A 24,500-nucleotide genomic window follows, 5' to 3' on the forward strand; every position below is an offset into this window, starting at 1 on the left:
AAGAAATGGACAAATTCCTGAACACCCACACTCTTCCAAAACTCAATCAGGAGGAAATAGAAAGCTTGAACAGACCCATCACCAGCGAAGAAATTGAATCGGTTATCAAAAATCTCCCAACAAATAAGAGTCCAGGACCAGATGGCTTCCCAGGGGAGTTCTACCAGACGTTTAAAGCAGAGATAATACCTATCCTTCTCAAGCTGTTCCAAGAAATAGAAAGGGAAGGAAAACTTCCAGACTCATTCTATGAAGCCAGTATTACTTTGATTCCTAAACCAGACAGAGACCCAGTAAAAAAAGAGAACTACAGGCCAATATCCCTGATGAATATGGATGCAAAAATTCTCAATAAGATACTAGCAAATCGAATTCAACAGCATATAAAAAGAATTATTCACCATGATCAAGTGGGATTCATTCCTGGGATGCAGGGCTGGTTCAACATTCGCAAATCAATCAACGTGATACATCACATTAACAAAAAAAAAGAGAAAAACCATATGATCCTGTCAATCGATGCAGAAAAGGCCTTTGACAAAATCCAGCACCCTTTCTTAATAAAAACTCTTGAGAAAGTCGGGATAGAAGGAACATACTTAAAGATCATAAAAGCCATTTATGAAAAGCCCACAGCTAACATCATCCTCAACGGGGAAAAACTGAGAGCTTTTTCCCTGAGATCAGGAACACGACAGGGATGCCCACTCTCACCGCTGTTGTTTAACATAGTGCTGGAAGTTCTAGCAACAGCAATCAGACAACAAAAGGAAATCAAAGGCGTCAAAATTGGCAAAGATGAAGTCAAGCTTTCGCTCTTTGCAGATGACATGATATTATACATGGAAAATCCGATCGACTCCACCAAAAGTCTGCTAGAACTGATCCATGAATTCAGCAAAGTTGCAGGATACAAAATCAATGTACAGAAATCAGTTGCATTCTTATACACTAACAATGAAGCAACAGAAAGACAAATAAAGAAACTGATCCCATTCACAATTGCACCAAGAAGCATAAAATACCTAGGAATAAATCTAACCAAAGATGTAAAGGATCTGTATGCTGAAAACTATAGAAAGCTTATGAAGGTAATTGAAGAAGATTTAAAGAAATGGAAAGACATTCCCTGCTCATGGATTGGAAGAATAAATATTATCAAAATGTCAATACTACCCAAAGCTATCTACACATTCAATGCAATCCCAATCAAAATTGCACCAGCATTCTTCTCGAAACTAGAACAAGCAATCCTAAAATTCATATGGAACCACAAAAGGCTCCGAATAGCCAAAGTAATTTTGAAGAAGAAGACCAAAGCAGGAGGCATCACAATCCCAGACTTTAGCCTCTACTACAAAGCTGTCATCATCAAGACAGCATGGTATTGGCAGAAAAACAGACACATAGACCAATGGAATAGAATAGAAACCCCAGAACTAGACCCACAAACATATGGCCAACTCATCTTTGACAAAGCAGGAAAGAACATCCAATGGAAAAAAGACAGTCTCTTTAACAAATGGTGCTGGCAGAACTGGACAGCAACATGCAGAAGGTTGAAACTAGACCACTTTCTCACACCATCCACAAAAATAAACTCAAAATGGATAAAGGACCTGAATGTGAGACAGGAAACCATCAAAACCTTAGAGGAGAAAGCAGGAAAAGACCTCTCTGACCTCAGCCGTAGCAATCTCTTACTTGACACATCCCCAAAGGCAAGGGAATTAAAAGCAAAAGTGAATTACTGGGACCTTATGAAGATAAAAAGCTTCTGCACAGCAAAGGAAACAACCAACAAAACTAAAAGGCAACCAACGGAATGGGAAAAGATATTTGCAAATGACATATCGGACAAAGGGCTAGTATCCAAAATCTATAAAGAGCTCACCAAACTCCACACCCGAAAAGCAAATAATCCAGTGAAGAAATGGGCAGAAAACATGAATAGACACTTCTCTAAAGAAGACATCCGGATGGCCAAAAGGCACATGAAAAGATGTTCAGCGTCGCTCCTTATCAGGGAAATACAAATCAAAACCACACTCAGATATCACCTCACGCCAGTCAGAGTGGCCAAAATGAACAAATCAGGAGACTATAGATGCTGGAGAGGATGTGGAGAAACGGGAACCCTCTTGCACTGTTGGTGGGAATGCAAATTGGTGCAGCCGCTCTGGAAAGCAGTGTGGAGGTTCCTCAGAAAATTAAAAATAGACCTACCCTATGACCCAGCAATAGCACTGCTAGGAATTTATCCAAGGGACACAGGAGTACTGATGCATAGGGGCACTTGTACCCCAATGTTCATAGCAGCACTCTCAACAATAGCCAAATTATGGAAAGAGCCTAAATGTCCATCAACTGATGAATGGATAAAGAAATTGTGGTTTATATACACAATGGAGTACTACGTGGCAATGAGAAAAAATGAAATATGGCCTTTTGTAGCAACGTGGATGGAACTGGAGAGTGTGATGCTAAGTGAAATAAGCCATACAGAGAAAGACAGATACCATATGGTTTCACTCTTATGTGGATCCTGAGAAACTTAAGAGAAACCCATGGGGGAGGGGAACAAAAAAAAAAAAAAAAAAAGAGGTTAGAGTGGGAGAGAGCCAAAGCATAAGAGACTGTTGAGAACTGAGAACAAACTAAGGGTTGATGGGGGGTGGGAGGGAGGAGAGGGTGGGTGATGGGTATTGAGGAGGGCACCTTTTGGGATGAGCACTGGGTGTTGTATGGAAACCAATTTGACAATAAATTTCATATATAAAAAAAAAAAATAAATAAAAAGGACATGAATACCAACTGCTAAAGGGAAACTGTTCTACAAACCAAATTAATTTCAAACTGAGATTAAATTAATAACACAATTAAGATCTTGGTAAATCAAGCATTTCTATCATAAAACCTTCAAAGCACAAAGCCATAACATAAAGTTTCTTAAAGCTAATTCTAATCCATCATTTGCTTCCTACAAAGAAAGTTTCATTTAAAATACTATTCTTTTTTTAACTTTTTAACCTGAAATAATTACAGATTCATAGGAGGATGCAGAGATGTCCGTGCGCCCTTCCTCCAGTGTCCAATGTTAACACCCCACACACTACAGAAGAATCTGACACTGATACAACCTATAGGGCTTATTCTGATTTCATAGTTATACACGCACTCAGCTACATGTGTGCACACGGGTGTGTGCAGATCTATACAATTTAATCACATGTGTAGCCCTGTGTGATGTACCCACCACTGGGGTCCAGACGCTCAGCTGCATCATCACAAGACTCCCTGGGCAACCTCTTTACAGCCATTACTCTTTTCTAAAAAATTAGTTAACAGAAAAGGTATACACATTGTCCTACTTCAGCCATCATATCAAAAGTAGATACTTTAGCTACTGAAGAATAGGAAGTAACTCCATATGAGCTTTCTTTTTGTCTGAAGTCCTAAGTGAATCCAAGGTCAGGAAAAGCAAACAAGTGAGAGCAGGGGAGGTAGAAGGCAGCTCTGCAGGTGGTGGTGCTGGACCAACCAGAAGCAGGTAAGAGTTTGGATAATGGCTGGTGCAATCGCCCCAAATCAGGGAGTACAAGGCAGTCTAACTCCTAACAGCTTCCTAGAATATACTGGATCATTAAGAAAGCATGCACAGTTTTTAGAAATCATAAGGCAAAAGCAACAAATTATTTCATGTCATGGTAGTATATTTAAAATGTGTTTTAAGTTACATATATTGTTGGATTGCTGGAAGCTTAAAACCCATTTACTCTTTATTAAAATAGTTCCTATTGTGAAAAAGAAGACTTTAAAAAAGACTAAAAAATTCTGTGGACACTCACCAAGAACATCTAAACAATACCACCAACATAGGAAGCTTTTTCAAACTGCAGCGACTAACCGGAGGTAAGAAAAATTAGCGTTAAGTTCCTTAAATAAGTATTGGCAATAGTACACCATAAAAAATGAAATTAATTGGGGTGCCCGGGTAGCTCAGTCAGTTGAGCATCCGACTTCAGCTCAGGTCATGATCTCACAGCTCGTGAGTTCGAGCCCCACATCAGGCTCTGTGCTGACAGCTCAGAGCCTGAAGCCTGCTTCTGCTTCTTTGTCTCCCTCTCTCTGCCCCTAACCCACTCACATTCTGTCTCAGTCTCTCTCAAAAATAAATAAACATTAAAAAAAAAAATTTTTTTTAATGAAATTAATCTACTCAATTCATTTTGTAGTTCTCCCAAATCTAATACTTACATTCAAATTTTAAGATCCAACATCCATTGAGAATCCCAAGCATACATTTTAGGGTACTTTGAACTGTATCTCCAGGAACAATGACATGAGTTACTAGAATACAAAAAAAGAAGTAACAGAAACAAATATATACCAAAAAAAATCTTCAATGATTATAACTAGTCTGTGCTTCATAATCTGAATTTTCTTCAAAAGCAACCATTTGTATACTTAGATATAAGACTTTTTAAACTAAGTATCACTCTCCATCCTGGCCAACAGCATGAAAAACCAGATCATAAACCAGGTATCTTAAAGCCACATTAACATATGTTTTTCTTTTATTTTCAAATTGTAACTAAAGAATTAAAGTATTACATTGCACACAATTTATTTGTCATTAGCAAACACATAAGTTTGCCCTTCTGACACACTGTTCTGTCCTAAAATATGTGCAAAGCTTTAAACTTTACATTTCCTGACTAAATTAGGTCTATAAAAACATTTTAGATTATAAGATTCAAAGTATACTGCCATTCCCCAATGATTAAAACATATAATTGATGAGGGGAATTCTACAAATAAAATAGGATTGACTATTTAAAATTTTTTTCAGACAAAAATAAGTAAGTATATAAAAATCCTCACCTGTACTGTCGAATTCAGCACATTTTTTAGCCTTAAGAATCACTGCAAGCTCACTGAGCATTTTTTGCTGTTCTGAAGAAAGCCCACTGCCTATAAGCACGAGAGGTCCATCCCTACGCTGACCAGTGTTTGTCTATTAATGAAAGGGGAGATACCACAGTGTTAAAATCATTTAAAAACTAAAGAAACTTATTAACTTTCACTTGATAGAAGCTTGAATCTCAGTATTTATCTTCCTCTATCTAGTTATTCCCCATAATTTCCATCGAATTGTGGCTCAGAACCTAATGCTCAATGCATTCGAATAGTTAATTCATAGTCCTTCCTCCCTACCTCACCCCAGAATAAAATGCTAAATAGTAATGTAAACGCAGGGCATCTTGTTTCCTTGATTCTAAACTGGATCTCTCTAGAATTTTATAACTTCATTCTGTCACCAGTAAGCCTTTCTTAAAAAAAATTATTTATAATCTCTGCACCCAACGTGAGGCTCGAACTCACGACCCTGAGATCAAGAGTTGCATATTCTACCGACTAAGCCAGTGAGGAGTTCCACCTTCTTAAGTAACCCAAAACACCCACTTAAAATTATTAATTCCCTATCTCCCCTCCACTAACTTATTCTACTGAAGTTAAACTTGGTTTGGTCTTTTTTTTTTTTTTTTTTAATTTTGAGAGAGTGTGTGCAAGCAGGGGAGGGGCAGAGAGAGGGGTACAGAGAATCCAAAGCAGGCTCTGCACTGCAAGCATGAAGCCTGATGCGAGGCACAAACTCACAAACCATGAGATCATGACCTGGGCTGAAACCAAAAGTCAGGGGCTTAACCGACTAAGCCACCCAAGGCACCTCTGTTCTTTTCATTTTAAACTGAGATTATGTAAAAAAATCAAAGAACACTAGAGGCGCCTGGGTGGTTCAGTCAGTTAAGCGCCCGACTTCGGCTCAGGTCATGATCTCGCTGTTTGTGAGTTCGAGTCCCACGTCAGGCTCTGTATTGACAGCTCAGAGCCTGGAGTCTGCTTCAGAGTCTGTGTCTCTCCATCTCTCGGCCCCTCGCCTCCTCATGCTCTGTGTCTCCCTGTCTCTCAATAATAATTAATGTTAAAAAAAATAAAAAAATAAATCAAAGAACACTAAAGCGTCTAACACTGAGCTCAAAAACAGAAAACAAATTCTTTTTTTTTTTTTAATTTTTTTTAATGTTTATTTCTGAGAGAGAGAGAGAGAGACAGAGGATGAGTGGGGGAGGGGCAGACAGAGCGGGGGACACAATCCGAAGCAGGCTCCAGGCTCCAAGCTGTCAGCACAGAGCCCGCCGCGGGGCTCAAACTCACAGACCACGAGATCATGACCTGAGCCGAAGTTGGACGCTCAACCGACTGAGCCACCCAGGTGTCCCAAGAAAACAAATTCTTAACATCAAAACAGTTACCTATCAAAACCAAGACAATTAAAACAGACAAGAAAATACAGAAGTTAGACCAGATCCACCAACAGTAATAACTCAATGCAGCTATGAAAAAGAATTGCTCTAACAAAGACCAATATTTTCAGTTGTACAGAAAGAAGTAGAACTTCCAGGAGACAAAAACAACAAGTATAAAGAGAAAACACCAATGGATAGCATTAAGTGAAAGATTCAAAGAAACAATGAGCTAATGCCTTCAACAGCAGCCAAGAGAATTTAACAAATGGAATTGGAATGAGAGTCAGCCAAAAGCTACCTGATAAAAGACAAGCAATGTCCCGGCAAAGAAGAAAACAAAAAGTAAATCAGCACTATTGTGTTAAAGAATAAAAAGCCAAACACAGTACTGTAATTTTCAAATACGAGACAGAAGGTCCTCCGACGTGTGTGACTTTGTATGCATGGGATTTTGGGGTTCTCAAAAGCTCTGAAGAACAAAGTGAAACAGTAAGGTCTGATCACCAGTGCAGTTCAACAACTAGATTAGAGAAAGTTAGTGTTTAAATATTCACATATCAATGTAGTGATAATTCACAGTCTGATGCCCTACCATATAACACTAAGTTGTTAGCTACATCTATAAACAGATCGCTTCCAATCATTCATTCGCTCAAAATATATTCAATGAAATTCTGCCATGTATTAAGTAAGTACATACACAACATTTTAAAAAAATTTCTATGAAAGGTTTTTCTAATGGCGATATTCAGCACTTGAGTATTGAAACTTGAAAACTATTTGAAAACTGAAAGTTGATGTCCAGTTTCCTGGGGCGCCTGGGTGGCTCAGTCAGCTGGGCATCCAACTTCAGCTCAGTTCATGATCTCATGGTCTGTGGGTTCGAGCCCCGCGTTGGGATCTGTGCTGACAGCTTGGAGCCTAGAGCCTGCTTCGGATTCTGTGTCTCCCTCTCACTCTGCCCCGCCCCCCCCCCGACTCGCACTCTGTCCTCTCTCTCAAAATAAATAAACATTTTTTTTTAAATTAAAGAAAAAAAAAAAAGTTCCGTTTCCTAAGTGCACCTGGGTGGCTCAGTTGGTTAAATGTCTCACTCTTGATTTCTGCTCAGGTCATGATCTCATATTCATGAGACTGAGTCCCACATTGCTGAGCATGTAGGCTGCTTAAGAGTCTCTCTCCCTCTTGCTCTGCTTCTCCCGGACTCGCATACACATGCTCGCTCTCTCTCTTTCTCAAAAAAATGTTGTTTCCTGAATTATTCATCTGAGGTTCAAGTTGCAAAGGTCTGACTGGACATGCTATACACATCACACACATATTGACATCACATTTCTGTATATGTTATCTTTCCTATTCACTAAGTTATAAGGTGCTTTAACCATGTCTAACCTAAACACTGTAAACATTCCCTAAGATGAAAATAGTGCAGTGCACTTGATGGATCATTCAATTACTAAATAATAGTAAAAAATAGTGATTGAATAATTCAGTTATACAAATATGTGCCATAAAAATAGCTCCAAAAGGAACACATTACTTTCCAGTTTATGTAACTCCACTTCAGCTAAGTGAGTTCTCTGTACAAAATACAAGAGTGAAAAGATATCAATTCTATGTATATAGCATATGATACTATCTCCATCAGCCCAAGAAGAGCACCAAAGTGGGTCAAGCATTTTCCTATCATCGTTTGTAAGTCTGAACAAAAAATAGAAACCGACACTAATTTCTCATAGTTAAGGAATACTATTAACAACAACAACAACAACAACAACAACAACATAAAGCAAACAGCCACCAAAGCCACACATCTGTTGGGGGCAGGAGGTGCGGGTGAGGAGGCACGTGGTTTGAATAAGCAGAGGTTATTCACCATGAGGTTCAAAAGATGTTCAGAACACATCCAAGGGTTCAATACCCTGATTTTATAGATATTAGTTGCTATGTACATGGCATTAAACTCTTATGAAAATTTTTCTTAAATTCTTAATTAATGTTTATAAAAAATAGGGTTTGAAATTATGAAAAGAAAAAGGATAAAAATGCTACTCAAAAGGATCATGGGCAGAGAAGTAACAAAATGAATACAGCAACAGCCTTTTAAGTCACTAGAGATAGCTTCTCAGATTTCAAACAATGCCTTCCAACAACCATGTAACAAAAATTCTAGATTGGAAGTAAAGACACTCAAACCCCACAAACTTATCACCCAATTCCTTCCACATGATGCTTTTCCTGAAGCAGCTCTCAGGACTTGGAAATCACGAATCTGAAGGAATTCAGACTCAGCTACTAAGTACTTGTCCTGGTTTTAGGAGCAAGCATGTATCAGGGAGGGCCCTCCAGTACTCTCTCATGCATTTAACATACATTTATTGAGCACCTACTATTTGCCAGACACTGTTCTCAGTACTGGGGTTGCTACATTAACAAAAGAGGCAAGTCCTTGACCTCATGCAGGTTATAGTCTAACTGGAAGGGAGGGTGGAAACCCAATAAAATAAAAATGTATTTTGTCAAATGATCAGTGGTAAGGGAAAATAAAGCAGGGTTGGGAGGATACGAAGCCCTGGGAGGCTGCTACTTGAGAAACAGTAGTACAGAACCCTCTCGGATAGGACGACGCCTGAGTGGGATTTAAAGGGAGTGATGCAGAGTGCCACATCTATGTCCAGTTCCCTACAATTGTCCCTGTCAGAGAAAACAGCTGGTGCTGAGGACTTGAAATGGGAGCATGTTGGTGGATTCTAGAAACAGTGAGGCAGTGCAACGTGGCGGAAAAATGATGAGTGAAAGGGGGTCTGGCAGCAGCTGAGGGAAGACAGATTCCAGAAGGACACAACCCTTTCACCTTAGGACTTACCATATAACCATTATCTTTTCCTTCACCAGAAATCTACCATGAAGATAGTAATAATGATACTGTGAGGCCATGTCCATCAGACATGCAGAAGGTACAGGCTTCTTACACTTTATAAAAACACAGCAGTAACTGGGTAGAACTGAGGGGGGGTAAACAACTTCCTCTTCTCTGAGGACATCGCCATGTTCACACTCCAAGACCACCATAAAGGTATCTTTGTTTTTGACACATTTGATGTAATTCTTCTCCAGCTTTTCATGAAAGGAACATTGGCAAATGACAACTCAGTTATGCTACGTTCTGCCAGTAGAGTTCAAGTCCAAATGAATAAATACATGCCAATTTACACTGTTAAGTATGGTGGAACTGAATGAGTACTGACCTAAGATTTAAGAAATTCAAGTTCTCACTGATCCATTCAAAAAAACCCTACTTTCTTTCTTCTGTTTTTTTTAATGGCTCGGTAACCATGAGCAAATCATACTAGGTTTCAGCTTTCTTCTTTGTAAACTAGTAAATTTCTATTAGTAAAGTAGAAAGATTTCTACTTTCTCCTGCAGTTCATTATGAAAACCACCTTGGTGCACACTTGCAGGGCTGATGTCCAGGAGAAGGCAAGAGATAAACAGTTGTCAGAGCACAAAGGTAACCAGCCTGCGACAGCAGCTATGACCACATCTTTGACCTGAACTCATCCCTTTCTCTCTTCTTCCCCTATCTGAGCAGCTGAGTGCACCCACCACACCCCTCTCTTGAAAAACCCTCTTCTTCTCTCCCTGCCCACATCACACCACCATTTCCCATCAGAGTTCTGTTTATCACACAGCCTCCTAACCAGGTTTTGGTCTTGGCCCACTCTCGGCTGTCCTCTGCGGTCCCAATACACTGAAAATGCACAAGAGTGCCCTGTTGCATAGTAATGTCTAAACTCCTCCTGGGGGGAGCCAAAGCCTTTTACATTCTGATCTCAACTCCACTCTTGACCTCTGGTTCTTCTCTGATAATATACCTTGTGCTCCTCTCACACTAACTAGTTTCTCAGATTTCAAAGATTCTTTATGCTTCCTTGTCTATGAGTCTGTTTCCTCAGATTTGGACTGCCATCCCCACTTTGTATACCTGACTGCAGTGCGGCAATGCTCACTTCCTCCACGCTAACAGAATCCCATTTTTCCAGATATCCACTCTTCAAGAACCTTCCCTGCCTTCAACCATGAAGTATGTCAACACGAACTGCGTGACCAGTTCTGACCAGTAAGACATAAGGGGAAGTCCAGTGGAAGATTCTAGGAAGGGTTTTAGTCCTTCTTTTAATGGTGGACACAGTCACATGTGCAGTTGTGGCTATCACCCTATAATCACTGGAGGGAGACTGGTGAGGACAAAGCCACCAAGCTGAGGATGGCAAAGCAGAAAGACAAAGAATTTGGGTCTCTAGCGCAGCCATTTAATTGCTGAACTCACCAAAGAAAGCTATTCTAAATTGGGATTACCTTTATATAAAAGAATATACTGCTGTTAGGCATTTGAGTAAATGTTTTGTTATCTGCAGCCAACAGCATTCTATTAGATACCTTGCTAAAACTTTTACCTTTAAAAGTTTACAAGCTTTCTTGTTACCTTCTCTGTGAAGCTCTTCTGATCCCTTCTGGAATCAGCTTCTTCCTGCTCTGTGGATCTCCTGTACATTTTTATGGCTTCTATTATAAATTTATTACAGTATGTAATGAACTTTTTTATACCTATATTTACCATTAAACTGTAAATTCCTATGGAATAAGCATTCTTTTCACTTTCTCTAGCTTGTAGCTCTTTCCTGAACTACAGACTCACGTGCCTGTTCAAGATCTCCATTTGCTGCCTTAGAGACATAAAATTGGTCAAGAGAATTATTGATTTCCTTCCCCTGCAGCAGGAAACGGCCCCCACCATCTACTACCCCTTTGCTAGTCATATTAATTCTACTCTTTATCCACACTTCACATATAATCCATCAGAAAGTATGGTACCATTAACTCAAAAATAGACACTCAACTTCATACTTCTCGTAATTTCCACTATTACCTTAATCCAGGAGGTCATGATAGCTCATCCTGTCACAATGAAACAGTCCTCAGTGATCTCCCTGCCTCCACTCTTGCCCCACCTCAGTCTCTTTATTACAAAGCAGCCAGAGTGAACTTCCTAAAACATAAATCAAATCATTTCATTCCCTTGCTTTAAATCCTTTCAGCGGTTTCCAGTACTCTTAGACACTGACTAGTCACCTTCTCTCTAACCTTTAAATATGCCACACTCATCCACTAAGGGACCCTATACACTTGCTTGGAACACCTGTCCTCCAGATGTTCACCTGGATACCTCCTCCTCCTCATTCAAGTTTCAAATCAAACATCAGTTCTCTAAAGGCCCTCCAATGACTCCAGCTAATGCAGTGCCTTTTCTGGAGCCCTCAAGCTCCACTCAATTATACTCTACAAAATCTTCAAACCACACAATTTAAGTTCCTGAAATTATTTCATTTACATTAGTTTACATATTTACAGAGTGTCTCTGTAAGAGACATCTGTCTTACAGACATCTCTGTCTTACAGACATCTCTATTAGAATGTGAGTTCCTTGAGAATAAGAGTTCTATCTGTCACACTGATTGCAGTATGAATGCTCCCTAAAATATATATGGGAGTCAATAAATATTTGTTGATGGATTTATTCTGATTATAATAGTCTTTGAACTCATAGTAGCTAATACAAAGAAAATGTTCAATAATTTTTTTGGTGATTGAAAGCAACTTGCTAACTGGAAATTGATGTATTATGTTCCTTTCATAATCAATTTCAATAAAAGACCTAAATTTCCCAAAGCCTAATCCATACTTACTACTGAGCAATGGCGAGTTGATGATGATTCATTCTCCTCTGGTAGCAGCAATAGTGACTTCATATTTTCACCCTCTGCATAATCCACAGGCCGCAAACCAAATATGTTCCTGGTAAAATAAGTGCAGATGGGTTTAAGTAAATAGAATGTGTGACTTGATATTTAACTAAATGGATGCACCAGGGGATGAATTTTTTCAACTTCCTTAATAATACACAACTTTTATACTAAAATAAATGACTCAGAATTCATACAAAGCATAAGAATCAAGTATCACAAGCTGTTGAATTCAATGGAAAAAAACATGTGAAATTTCAATTTGACATCACACCATTCTAGGGAGTATTTTTAATTGGATATATTGTTACTTACACATGAATTTTTTCACAACTCTGTATTCTTCTGTATTCATATTCACATTTTTAATATAGCTTTATAATCATTAATCACCAAGGGTAGGATGCTTTCAAATGCAAATAAAAATAATTCACCATACTTATTATAGTCTCTGTATTCTATGTCAACAAATACAGAAATTAGATAAATACACAGGACAAGCATTCAGATCCACTAGAAAGAAAACCGTGCCACATGACAAACAAATGAATAAAGTAGTGGACAGGGCACTTTTAAAATTAATTTTAATATGTATGTACATTATATAGTAATCACAGCCATCAAGAGAACCAACTGTGGTTTAGGGAATAAGTTGATGCAGACTTCTCAGCATGTGTTAATTCATAAGTCACTGAATATTACACTGGAAGGGAATTCAGAGACCTGTAGAAATCTGTTATTTCATAGATAAGAAAACAAAAAGGTTCCAATGACTTAACTAAGGTTGTGTTTTTCCTTGTTTATTCCAATAATATTCAATACTGCCCATCATTCATTTTTTAATTATAAGTAAATTGGTAAAACTGTACAACTTTTGTCTACTATTCCACTTCCTTACACATGGTTTCAAAATAATTTTAATATATTGTATTATGGTAAAAAGTTTTCTAAAATGATAGAGTTAAGATGGCGGAGAAGTAGAGGGGACCCTGGGCTTTCCTTGTCCCTCAAACACAGCTGCTTTGAAGTCAGAGTACTTGGAACACCCCGGAAACTGATCTGCAGAGTGGCAGAAGGACCTTCACAGCTGTAGGGAGACAGCTTGGCAAGTACGAGGTACATGGATGTGAATCAGCAGAGAGAAAAACAGCTTAGCTGTGGAAGAAAAGGGAACCTTTCCATGAAGAGACAGAACAGAGAGGTGTTGAGATAGTGCAGCATCGAGACAGCACAAGAAGAAAACCTCCCTGGACCATGGACGGGGGAAGAAGAAGTACCGAGGTCTCAGTTCTTTTTTGCAAACAGCTTATGGAGCTCAAACTCTGAGGTTGTGGAAGTGCACAACTGTCTTTGGAGCAGAACTGTGGAGCATGCTCCTGGAGAGAAGGGACGAGGTACTTGAGTGCATAGTGTCGTGTAGTGATCTTTGGGATACACTGGGAGGGAACAGTCCCCTTCCTGGAGTACTTTTGGAAGGGGGTTTACTGCCTCCCTAAGGACAAAAGACCTTGCAGGTGCCAGCCAAGGGCCTTTCTTCAGCAGAGAGGCTCTGCTCTGGAGGAGGAAGAGAGTGAGTCTGAGTGATGCCAGGTCCTTTAAGACTTTGGGTTTTGAATCCCAGCTGTGCGCCAAAGAAAAAACACAGCAGAGTTATGATGCAGGGCAATCTGACTGCCCTAGCTATTCTGGGAGGAAACAATCAACAAAACTAAAAGGCAACCGACGGAATGGAAGAAGATATTTGCTAATGACATATCAGATAAAGGGTTAGTATCCAAAATCTATAAAGAACTTATCAAATTCAACACTCAAAAAACAAATAATCCAGTGAAGAAATGGGCAGATGACACGAACAGACATTTTTCCAAAGAAGACATTCGATGACTAACAAACACATGTAAAGATGCTCAACATCACTCATCATCAGAGAAATACAAATTAAAACCACAATGAGATACCATCTCACACCTATCAGAATGGCTAAAATAACTCAGGAAACAGATGTTGGCAAGGGTGTGGAGAAAGGGGAACCCTCTTGCACTGCTGGTGGGAAAGCAAACTGGTGCAGCAGCTCTAGAAAACAGTATGGAGGTTCCTCAAAAAATTAAAAATAGAACTATCCTATGGCCCAGCAATTGCACTAGTAGGTATTTATCCAAAGGATACAAAAATGCTGATTTTAACGGGCACATGCACCCCAATGTTTACAGACAGCAGCGCTATCAATAGCCAAATTATGGAAAGAGCCCAAATGTTCACTGACTGATAAATGGATAAAGAAGATGTGGAATATATATACAATGGAATACTACTCAGTGATCAAAAAGAATTAAATCTTGGGGTGCCAGGGTGGCTCAGTCAGTTAAGTGTCTGACTTTGGCTCAGGTCATGATCTCATGGTTCATGAGTTCAAGCCCCACATCAGGCTCTGTCTGGGCTGATGGCTCAGAGCCTGAAATCTGCTTCAGATTCTGTCTGTCCCTCTCTCTCTGCTCCTCCCTCACTAATGTGCTGCCTCTCTCTCTCTCTCAAAAATAAATTAAAAAAAAAAAACAAAAAACATTAAAAAAAAGAATGAAATTTTGCCATTTGCAACAACATGGATCGAACTAGAGTATATTATGCTATGCAAAGTAAGTCAGTCAGAGAAAGGTAAATATACGATTTCATTCATATGTGGAATTTAAGAAACATAACAGATGAACATAGGGGAAGGGAAGGAAAATCAAGATAAAAACGGAAAGGGAGGCAAACCATACAAAACTTAAATACAGAGAACAAATTGAGGGGAGGTGGGTGGGGGGGATGGGCTAAATGGGTGATTGGCATTAAGGAGGGCACTTGTTGGGATGAGCACTGGGTGGTATATGGAAGTGATGAATCACTGGGCTCTATTCCTGAAACCCATAAACACTGCATGTTAACTCACTTGAATTTAAAATAAATAAATTTTTAAAAATAAATTAAAAAAAAAGTAATATGCCAACATAAAGAAAAAAGTTTTCTTTTTTAAAAAAAAATTTAATATTTATTTATTTTTGAGAGACAGAGAGAGACAGAGCACAAGTGGGAGAGGGGCAAAGAGAGAGACACACACAGAATCCGAAGCAGGCTCCAGGCTCTGAGCTGTCAGCACAGAGCCCGACACAGGGCTTGAACCCACGAACTGTGAGATCATGACCTGAGCCGAAGCTGGACACCCAACTGACTGGGCCACCCGGGAGCCCCCCAGAAAAGTGTCCTAAAATGAGCATTTCTTTTATAAGACTTCATAGTTTTTAAGATTATGGTATGTCCATGTAATGGCCGTTAAAGTGAGCCATGAAAATGCAATGTGTTCAACTAGATATAAAATGGCGAACATGGTACAATACCATCTTTTAAAATTGCTCTGAATGTATAGAGAAAGATCTGGAAGGAAACAGAGTGGAAGAAAGAGGGAGGAGGAAGCTGTCAACTCAGATGCTGCATGAAGGGCACATAAATGAGGGACAAAAGTACCAATTTGGAGACAAGGTCATTAATGACCATGGGGAAAGATGTTTTGATGGCATAGCAGGAAAAGAAAGCTAGTGATCAAGAAAAGAAATGAACCACAGCAAACATTTCTCTAATCACTGTTACTTATCACTATCAGGTTCAGTCACTCTTTCTTTTTGGATTAGCACTGGTAAATATCGATAAATTTGTACTCTCAGATTTCCCTTTAGGCCTAGGTTCAATAACTTGTAACCTTCCTCTGACAACAGTCTTTCTCTACAAGAACTGTATTGTGTTTTGGCTCTCTGATTTACAACAAAGTGACAAGTCATTGTGCTACATTTGGGGTCTTTCCAAATTCCCATACACTTAGAGCAAACAATCTCAGTTTATTTCAAAAGGCAACTAACTTCATCCACTATACTTGATACTTCTCAGTTTCATTCTCTTAAAATACTGTGCTCACATACCAAATAAACAATCTCCTCACACATATATTCTGTAAGTATGACAATCAAAAAACAGAAATCTGAGATAATGAATCCATATTCTGGGTCTTAAACCACCAAGTGCAAAAATGAATAAACAACAAAAAACCATGTCACACTATAGGCCATCAAAAAAATCACTGTACACAAAAAGACTTTTTTAACAAAACAACTGAAAATTTCACACTTCACAGACATAAAAGGTAGGAGCCCAATCAAGTGTACTTTAATAAGTAGTAACTATAGCATAGTTGTTTTTACACAGGTATGAATAAAAGTCCATTACGACAACATAGAATAATATTAATGAAAGTACTTCTCAAAGCACCACCATCAGCTTGTGGGCTTCAAACAAAAAGTAACCAGTAAAACAATTGTCTGCACAAGTAAGATGCTTGTACTGAAGTTTTCCTTCATAAAATGACAGGCAGGATTCTAATTTACATTTAGAGTCCTTACTACACAAAGCTTACTATCTCATGTGGTCTTTAAACATGCACTTGGATTATGGACAGCTTCTGCTTATACACAGTTCACTAAACCCTGAGCCCTCCTGTATTGCTAATGAACTGGAGAATGGCACATACAAATGCTACAGATTGAAAGATAATCAGTTAAGCCTCAGTCCTGCATCACAGGAGACAGAGCCTATTAAATCCTGTCATGTGTCTCCTTTGTTGTGGACTACTGAAATCTGAAATTAGAGACAAGTTTTTATACGGCACCTTCAAAAAACCAGAGTAAGAGGAGACAGCATATCACATGGGTGATATGGGTACAAGAAAGTCACACCTTTTTCCCCATAATGATATATTTGAATGGACTAACATTTTCTTTACAGACTTAGTGTAAAAAAAATCAGTTTAAAATGTACATAATTGCGGGGCACCTAGGTGGCTCAGTTGGTTAAGCATCCATCCAACTCTTGGTTTCAGCTCAGGCAGTGATCTCATGGTTTGGGAGATCAAGCCCTAAGTTGGGCTATGTGCTGACAGCGCAGAGCCTGCTTGGGATTCTCTCTCTCCCTGTTTCTCTCTTCCCCTACTGTGCTCCCGCTATCTCAAAAAAGAACAAACATTAAAGAAAATAAATAAATAAATAAATAAATAAATAAATAAATAAATAAATAAAATTTGAAAAAAGGTAATACTTGAAGAAAAGTGACATGTCACATGTACAGGAGACTATCACTGTGACTGATTATTAATTGAAGACAGAATAACTCTCCTCACTAGGATTCTTTTTGATCACTAAGACTGATGAGAAGTAAGTTCTTACTAAAGAGTTGAACTGCTGTGTTTAACTATTCAGCTTCACCCCAAAGGCAACAGTTCAGGTCACAGCATTAACCCTTTCATGTCCTTTCTGTCCAAGAATATGGTGGAAAATGCCCACGACTATTCCCAAGAGAAGTCTCACCACTTTTAAAAGGGGAGAAGGAGAGATGGGCAAATTCTAGACTTCCATTTGCATACACAGATCATTCAGTCCCAGATACTCATGCAAAAAGGCATTTTTACTAATACTAAACCTATCACGCATGACAGGCTACCAAGACAGTCCATGAATGAAATCCTTTATGAATCCTATAAAATTGCAAACACATAGATTTTAATTTTTCAAGTCACTTGGCTTGCTGTGAAGCAGGAAACAGCACAGAAATTCAAAAGAGCAACATTTATTTTTTAAGCTGTAAAACATAAATTATCTGTTATAGGAGATTAATTTTTTAAAAAATTAACTAGGGCAATGGGACAATTAATAGGTCCAATGGTCCATATAATATTTTCTAGTTACAAATTCTACACGCTTGCAAGGGAAACTATGCTAATGGCAGACCATGTGCCAAATCCTAAACTTTATATATCTCTTAAAAAAAAAAAAAAAATGCTATTCTCCATACAGTCAAAATAGTTCTGATGGGATGTAAGAGCTTTGTTTCAGGTTCACATTGGATGCACTGAAGGCAATAGGGAAGATAGATAGCCACTGAAGTTTTGACCAGTCACCAATATAAATATTCACAGACAAAGAAGAGGCATAGAAGATATGAAACTTTTTATCTGAGGTTAAAACAGAAGTAATTTTCCCTCTTGGGTAATGGACTCTTATTTTAGTACATAAGAGGTAATTTCTCATGCAAAACATAAGTAAAATCAGAGTTAAATGAATTAATATTATATTTAAATGTAAAATGTATTTTTAAAAGTGGCAAAGTTCACATAGCAAAAGGCCAAAGCAAATAAGAAAGTATTGTAAGTAAATTGTGATTTAAAAAACAGTAAGGTATTAGAATAACATTAAGTCTAAACGAAAGATAAAGTTTGAAGTAGATATATATGACCTTCTAGTATACACATATTCCCTCCATTATCATAAAGACTTAGGGCTCCAAAACCTTACGGTAGGAAGTTCACAGCTGAGGATCACAGCTTCATGAGAAAATACAGGACTAGAAGACTTCACTGGTGAACTTTTAAAAGTCCCTGGATTTTTTAAATTAAACAATGAAGACTGTAGATAAAGAATATCAATGATAGTACTATACGTAGTTAATTCCTAGTTACCAAGTCTTACCTTATAAGGTTTCAAGATTTCTTCCACCAGTATTCAACAAATTGCTTTTAAATTCATTTAGCTTTGTGATAAACCATATTCCATTCTTTCTTTTCTCATACCTGGCCTTCCATAAATATTCAATTCCTAATTATATTTCTGAGTTGTTGACTCTTTCCACCGCCTGGGCTATAAAAAGACTTATTTTCACACGTTATAAGCAATACTAAAAAAAAATGGTTCTTGAGCCTTCTCTCCAAAATTTTAAGTTACATGGTCTTTTTGGTTAATTTTTTTTTAATGTTTGTTTATTTTTGATAGAGACAGTGTGAGTAGGGGAGGGGCAGAAAGAGAGGGAGACACAGAAGCTGAAGCAGGCTCCAGGCTCTGAGCTATCAGCACAGAGCCCAACACAGGGCTCGAACTCGCAAACTGTGAGATCATGACCTAAGCCGAAGTCAGATGCTTAACTGACTGAGCCACCCAGGCATGCCAAGTCACATGGTCTTAGCACCATTTATGACAACTTAATAGCAGAACATCTCCGAATACAGAACTTTCTAACATGGATCCCTTAGTCCTCATATACAAGCTTTGCTACATTCCAAAGACATCCAAAAATACCCTTAGTCTAAGGCTGGATTTTGTCTCAGGTTTTCTTCTCCCTCCCAAGACTAAATTATAAAAATCTTTACTCTTCTCTACAAGTTTGCTTTACACCCAATTGAAATAATTCAAGTTAAATTCCTACAGTAGCAGAAAAGGTATAAAATCAATCAAAATATATCAAATGTCGAGTAAAAAGAATCTACGTTTGGTGTCAAGGACATAAGTCGTTGCTTTCAATAGGAACTATATTAACCACCAATTCCTTGTGTCTATACTACAGTGCAAATCAGTGGACCCAAGGCTGGCTTACATGCCTCCTTAGCTTAAAGGGCCCTGAAGTACGTGGAAATAAAGATAGTATTTTTTAACATTCAGTACTCAAGAACGATCACGGCATTTGACTAAATCATATAAAGGCAGATCCAAACCTTTATGGGTTTGCGATACTCTGCTATACATATAAGAAATATAATAAATACAGTATTTCCTCACAGACCCTGTCTCACTGGTATGCCCTATGCAAAGCAACAGTAAGATGATCTTCATGGGCATCCTCCTAAAAATCACAGTCTCAGATAAAACTGAAAAATAAGTAAACTTTATTTTTATAGCATACAGGGAATATTTAAAGATAAATTTAAAGGGCATCTGGGTGACTCAGTTGTTAAGCATCTGACTCTTGATTTTGGCTCAGGTCATGATCTTGCCATTTGTGGGTTCAAGCCACATGTCAGGCTCCTTGCTTACAGTGCAGAGCCTGCTTAGGATTCTCTCTCTCTCCCTCTACCTCTGCCCCTCTCCTACTGGCACTCTCTCTCTCTCTCTCTCTCTCAAAATAAATAAACATTAAAAAAATAAAATATACGGGGCGCCTGGGTGGCGCAGTCGGTTAAGCATCCGACTTCAGCCAGGTCACGATCTCGCGGTCCGTGAGTTCGAGCCCCGCGTCAGGCTCTGGGCTGATGGCTCAGAGCCTGGAGCCTGTTTCCCATTCTGTGTCTCCCTCTCTCTCTGCCCCTCCCCCGTTCATGCTCTGTCTCCCTCTATCCCAAAAATAAATAAACGTTGAAAAAAAAAAAATAAAAAATATAAAAATATATGTAAAGATAAAGTAATGAGACAACAAAAAGTCCATCTTCACTCTAGTTCCTGTATTCTACTATCAATACGTTACTATTTCAGAGTGGCAACTACTAGTAACAAAACTGGAGAGATTTTCAAATATTATATACTATACAAATTATCAAAATAGATAATGATGTGCCAAATGGAGGGAGAGCTTATTTCTGTAAGATACTGCACGCGTGTTCCAGAGACCAGAGAAGGCAGAAAGCATCCTTGAGTATCTTTCTAGGAAGTGGAAGAGAAGAGGCTGGTAAAACGGAGGAGTAAGAGGACCCTAAGATCACCCTGCCCCACGGATACAACTAGATAACACTCGTATCAGTGTAAATAACCCAGAAAACAACCCAAAGCTTGGCAGAACCCCACAATGAGAGAGAAGAGTAGAGGTCACACTGAAGAAGGTAGGAAGGGCATACAAGTGGTAGGAAGCTAATTGGACCACAGCCTCCCTGGGAGGGAGGGAGCCACAGGCACAGAGAAGGACTATCATGGGAGCCTACACAGGTAAGACAAATCCCCAAAACATTTGGCTTTGAAAGTGAAAGAAGCTTCACAGTTCTTACAACCAGCAGGACTTAAAGCCTGAAATTTGAATACTCTCCCTCTGGGAGAGCCCAGAGGGCATTAGGAAGTAGAATTCAGGCCTTAAAGAAAGCTCAACATACAGCGTGGGGAGATGCAGCAGCATCTTGCAGCAGCAGTTTGGAAACACCTGGGGGATACGGGAGAGTTATTTACTCATCTCAGAGCAAGGGGTAGGTTTTGCAGGGAGACTACACCGAGAACATTTCCCTCCCCCGTTGCCAGGCATGAACACACAGCCACCTGTGGGCAACAGTGCAGCGCCAACATTTATTAACTTGTCTATAGCAAGCCCCGCTCCCGCCAGTCAAGCCGGCCTCAGTTCCAGCGCTGTGGGTCCCCTCCCCCAGAAGACCCGTGCTAGCCTTGCTAATACCACATCTCCCTACCTGCAGACTTCACAGGGCCTTGGTCGTGGTAGTGGTAGAGGGCCCTCATGGAATATCACGCATCCTGTTGAAACTGTGCCCCCCACCCTTGCCAGGGACCCAACACTGCCCACAACTGGCAAAGAGAACCACTGCAGATGACTAGATTGAAGGAAAAAGCAGTCAGGACACAATAGCCGGGCTCACGCAACACATACAGGAGACACCCATGAAGTGCCATGTTCTGGTGAACAGGGGACACTGCACTGCAAGACACTACAGGACCTCTTCTTCATAAGGCCATCACTTCACAAGGCAGGAGACTTGGCTGACTTTCCTAACACACAGAAACAGACACAGAGAAGGACACCTGGGTGGTTCAGATGGTTAAGCATCCAACTTTGGCTCAGGTCATGATCTCACAGTTCATGGGTTCGAGCCCAATGCTTTGGATTCTGTCTCTCTCTCTCTCTGTCCTTTCCCCACTCACACTCTGTCTCTGTCTCCCTCTCTCAAAAATAAACAAACATTAAAAAAAAAAAAAAAAAGAAAGAAAGAAAGAAACAGACAAAATGATGAAACAGAGGAATATGTCTCAAATGAAAGAACAGGACAAAATCACAGCAAGAGAGCTCAATAAAATGGAGATAAAAAAAAATGCCTAATAAAGAATTTAAAGTAATGATAATAAAGACATTCACTGGACTTGAGGAAAAGGTGGAGGACATCAGTGAGACCCTTAAAAAGAGCCAGAGATGAAGAATAAAATAAATGAAATTAAAATTAAAAATAAAGTACACAGAATAAATAGTAAGCTACAGGAAGCAGAAAAATGAATTAGTGACTGAGAGTACAGAGTAATGGAAAGTAATCAAGTGACCAGGGGCGAGAAAAAAAATTATACAAATTGAAAACAGACTAAAAGAACTCAGGGACTCCATCAAGTGTAATATAATGCAAATACTAGAGAGACCCCAGAAGAAGAAAAAAAGAGAAAAAATGAGGCAGAAAATTTAATTGAAGAAATAACTGCTAAAAACTTTCCTAATCTGGGGAAGTAAAAAAGATATCTAGATCCAGGAGGCACAGAGATTCCTACAACAAAATCAAGCCAGGAAGGTCCACACCAAGGTACGTAGTAACTAAAACAGCAAAAAGTAATGATAAAGACAGAATTTGAAAAGCAGCAAGAGAAAAGAAGATAGTTACACATAAGAAACTCCATACAACTATCAGCGGATTTTTCAGCAGAAACTTTGCAGGTCAGAAGGGAATGGCATGATATATGCACAGTGCTGAAAGGAAAAATCTGCAGCCAAGAATACTTTACACAGCAAGGCTATTATTCAGAATAGGAGGGGGGGAAAAAAGTTTCCTAGACAAATAAAAGCTAAAGGAATACATAACCATTAAGCCAGCCCTGCAAGAAACATTAAATGGAACTAAGTGGGAAGAAAAGACCATAAGTAAGGGTAAGAAAAGTAGGAAGCACAAAAGCAGTAAAAATAAGCAGGTCTATAAAAGTCAAGGGATTCACAAAATAAAAGGATGTAAAGTATGACACCATATACCTAAAACATGGGGCAAGATAAGTAGAGAATAGATTCAGACTTAAACGACTATCAATTTAATATAGACTGCTATATGCAGAAGACATTATATACAAAACTAATGGTAACCACAAATCAAAAACCAGTGACAGGCAAAAAATAAAAACAAAGGTGTCCAAATATATCACTAAAGAAAGACAGAAAACTGTGAGAAGAGAGCAAGAAAAGATCAGAGAATTATAAAAACAACAGCAAAATAAGTAACAAAATGGCAATAATACATACCTAGCTATAATTACTTCGAAAGCAAATGGACTAAACATTCAAATCAAAAGACACAGGATGACAATGATGGCAAGGCTAAAGAAACAAGAGCCATCCATATGCTGACTACAAGAGATTCATTTCAGACCTAAAGACACATGCAGATAGAAAGTGAGAGAATGAAGAAACACTTATCATGCAAATGGATGTCAACAGAAAGCCTAGGTAGCAATACTTACATAAAACAAAACAGACTTTAAAACAAAGACTGTAACACAAGACAAAGAACACTATATAATTAGTAAGAGGACAATCCAACAAGAAGACAGAACAAATATAGGGGCACCTGGGTGGTTCAGTCGGTTGTGCGTCCGACTTTGGCTCAGGTTATGATCTCACAGTTCGTGGGTTCAAGCCCGCATCAGGCTCTGTGCTGACCACCTGCTCAGAGCCTGGAGCCTGCTTCAGATTTTGTGTCTCCCTCTCTCTCTGCCCCTCCCCTGCTCATGCTTTGTCTCACTCTGTATCTCAAAAATAAATAAATGTAAAGAAAAAAAAATTTTTTTTAAAAGATAGAATATAAATATTTACGCATTCAACATGGGAGTACATAAAACAGTTAATAACAAACATAAAGGAAACAATCAATAGTGATACAATAGTAGGGGACTTTAATACCCCATTTACATAAATTGACCCATATCAAAAGAGAAAATCAACAAGAAAACAGGGGCCTTGAATGACATACTGGTCAGATGGATTTAACACATATATTCAAAATATTCCATCCAAAAACAGCAGAATACACATTTCTTGCAAGTGCACACAGAACATTGTCCCAAATAGATCACACAGGTCACAATACAAGTCTCAACAAATTAAAAAAGATCAAAGTCATACCATACATCTTTTCAGACAGTAACACAATGAAACTAAAAATCAACCACAAGAAAAAATCTGGAAAGAGCACAAATATAAGAAGATTAAATAACATGCTACTAAACAATGACTGGGAATCAAAGAAGAAAGCAAAGAAGAAAGCAAAAAATGCATGGAGACAAACGACAATGAAAACACAATGGTCTGAGGACCTGGGTGGCTCAGTCAGTTGAGCATCTGACTTCAACTCAGGTCATAATCTCACAGTTAAATCTGAGTCCCACAATGGGCTCACTGCTGTCAGCACAGAGCCTCCTTCAGATCCTCTGTCCCCCTCTCTCCCTTTCTGTCCCTCCCTCACTTGGGCTCTTCCAAAAATAAGTAAACATTTAAAAAAAAAAACAAAACACAAAGGTCCAAAATCTTTGGAATGCATCAAAAGGGGTTCTAAGAGGGAAGATTATAACAATACATGCCTACCTCA

General features: G+C 38.9%; 1 protein-coding gene across 3 annotated transcripts in view; it reads right to left on the reverse strand.

The window, feature by feature from the left end:
* BARD1 (BRCA1 associated RING domain 1) overlaps positions 1-24,500 on the reverse strand; it is an 89,376-nt gene that overhangs the window by 15,336 nt on the left and 49,540 nt on the right. For all 3 annotated transcript variants that reach the window (XM_086719556.1, XM_086719558.1, XM_086719557.1), the window contains 3 exons: positions 12,059-12,167; positions 4,885-5,017; positions 4,258-4,350 (listed from right to left, as the gene is read on the reverse strand). In XM_086719556.1, the coding sequence (XP_086575682.1) occupies positions 4,258-4,350; positions 4,885-5,017; positions 12,059-12,167 (335 nt within the window). The remainder of the gene's footprint in view (positions 1-4,257; positions 4,351-4,884; positions 5,018-12,058; positions 12,168-24,500) is intronic.

Source organism: Puma concolor, chromosome C1, assembly GCF_028749965.1.
Source record: "Puma concolor isolate L17-30 chromosome C1, mPumCon1.1.hap2, whole genome shotgun sequence".
NCBI classification, from domain to species: Eukaryota; Metazoa; Chordata; class Mammalia; order Carnivora; family Felidae; genus Puma; species Puma concolor.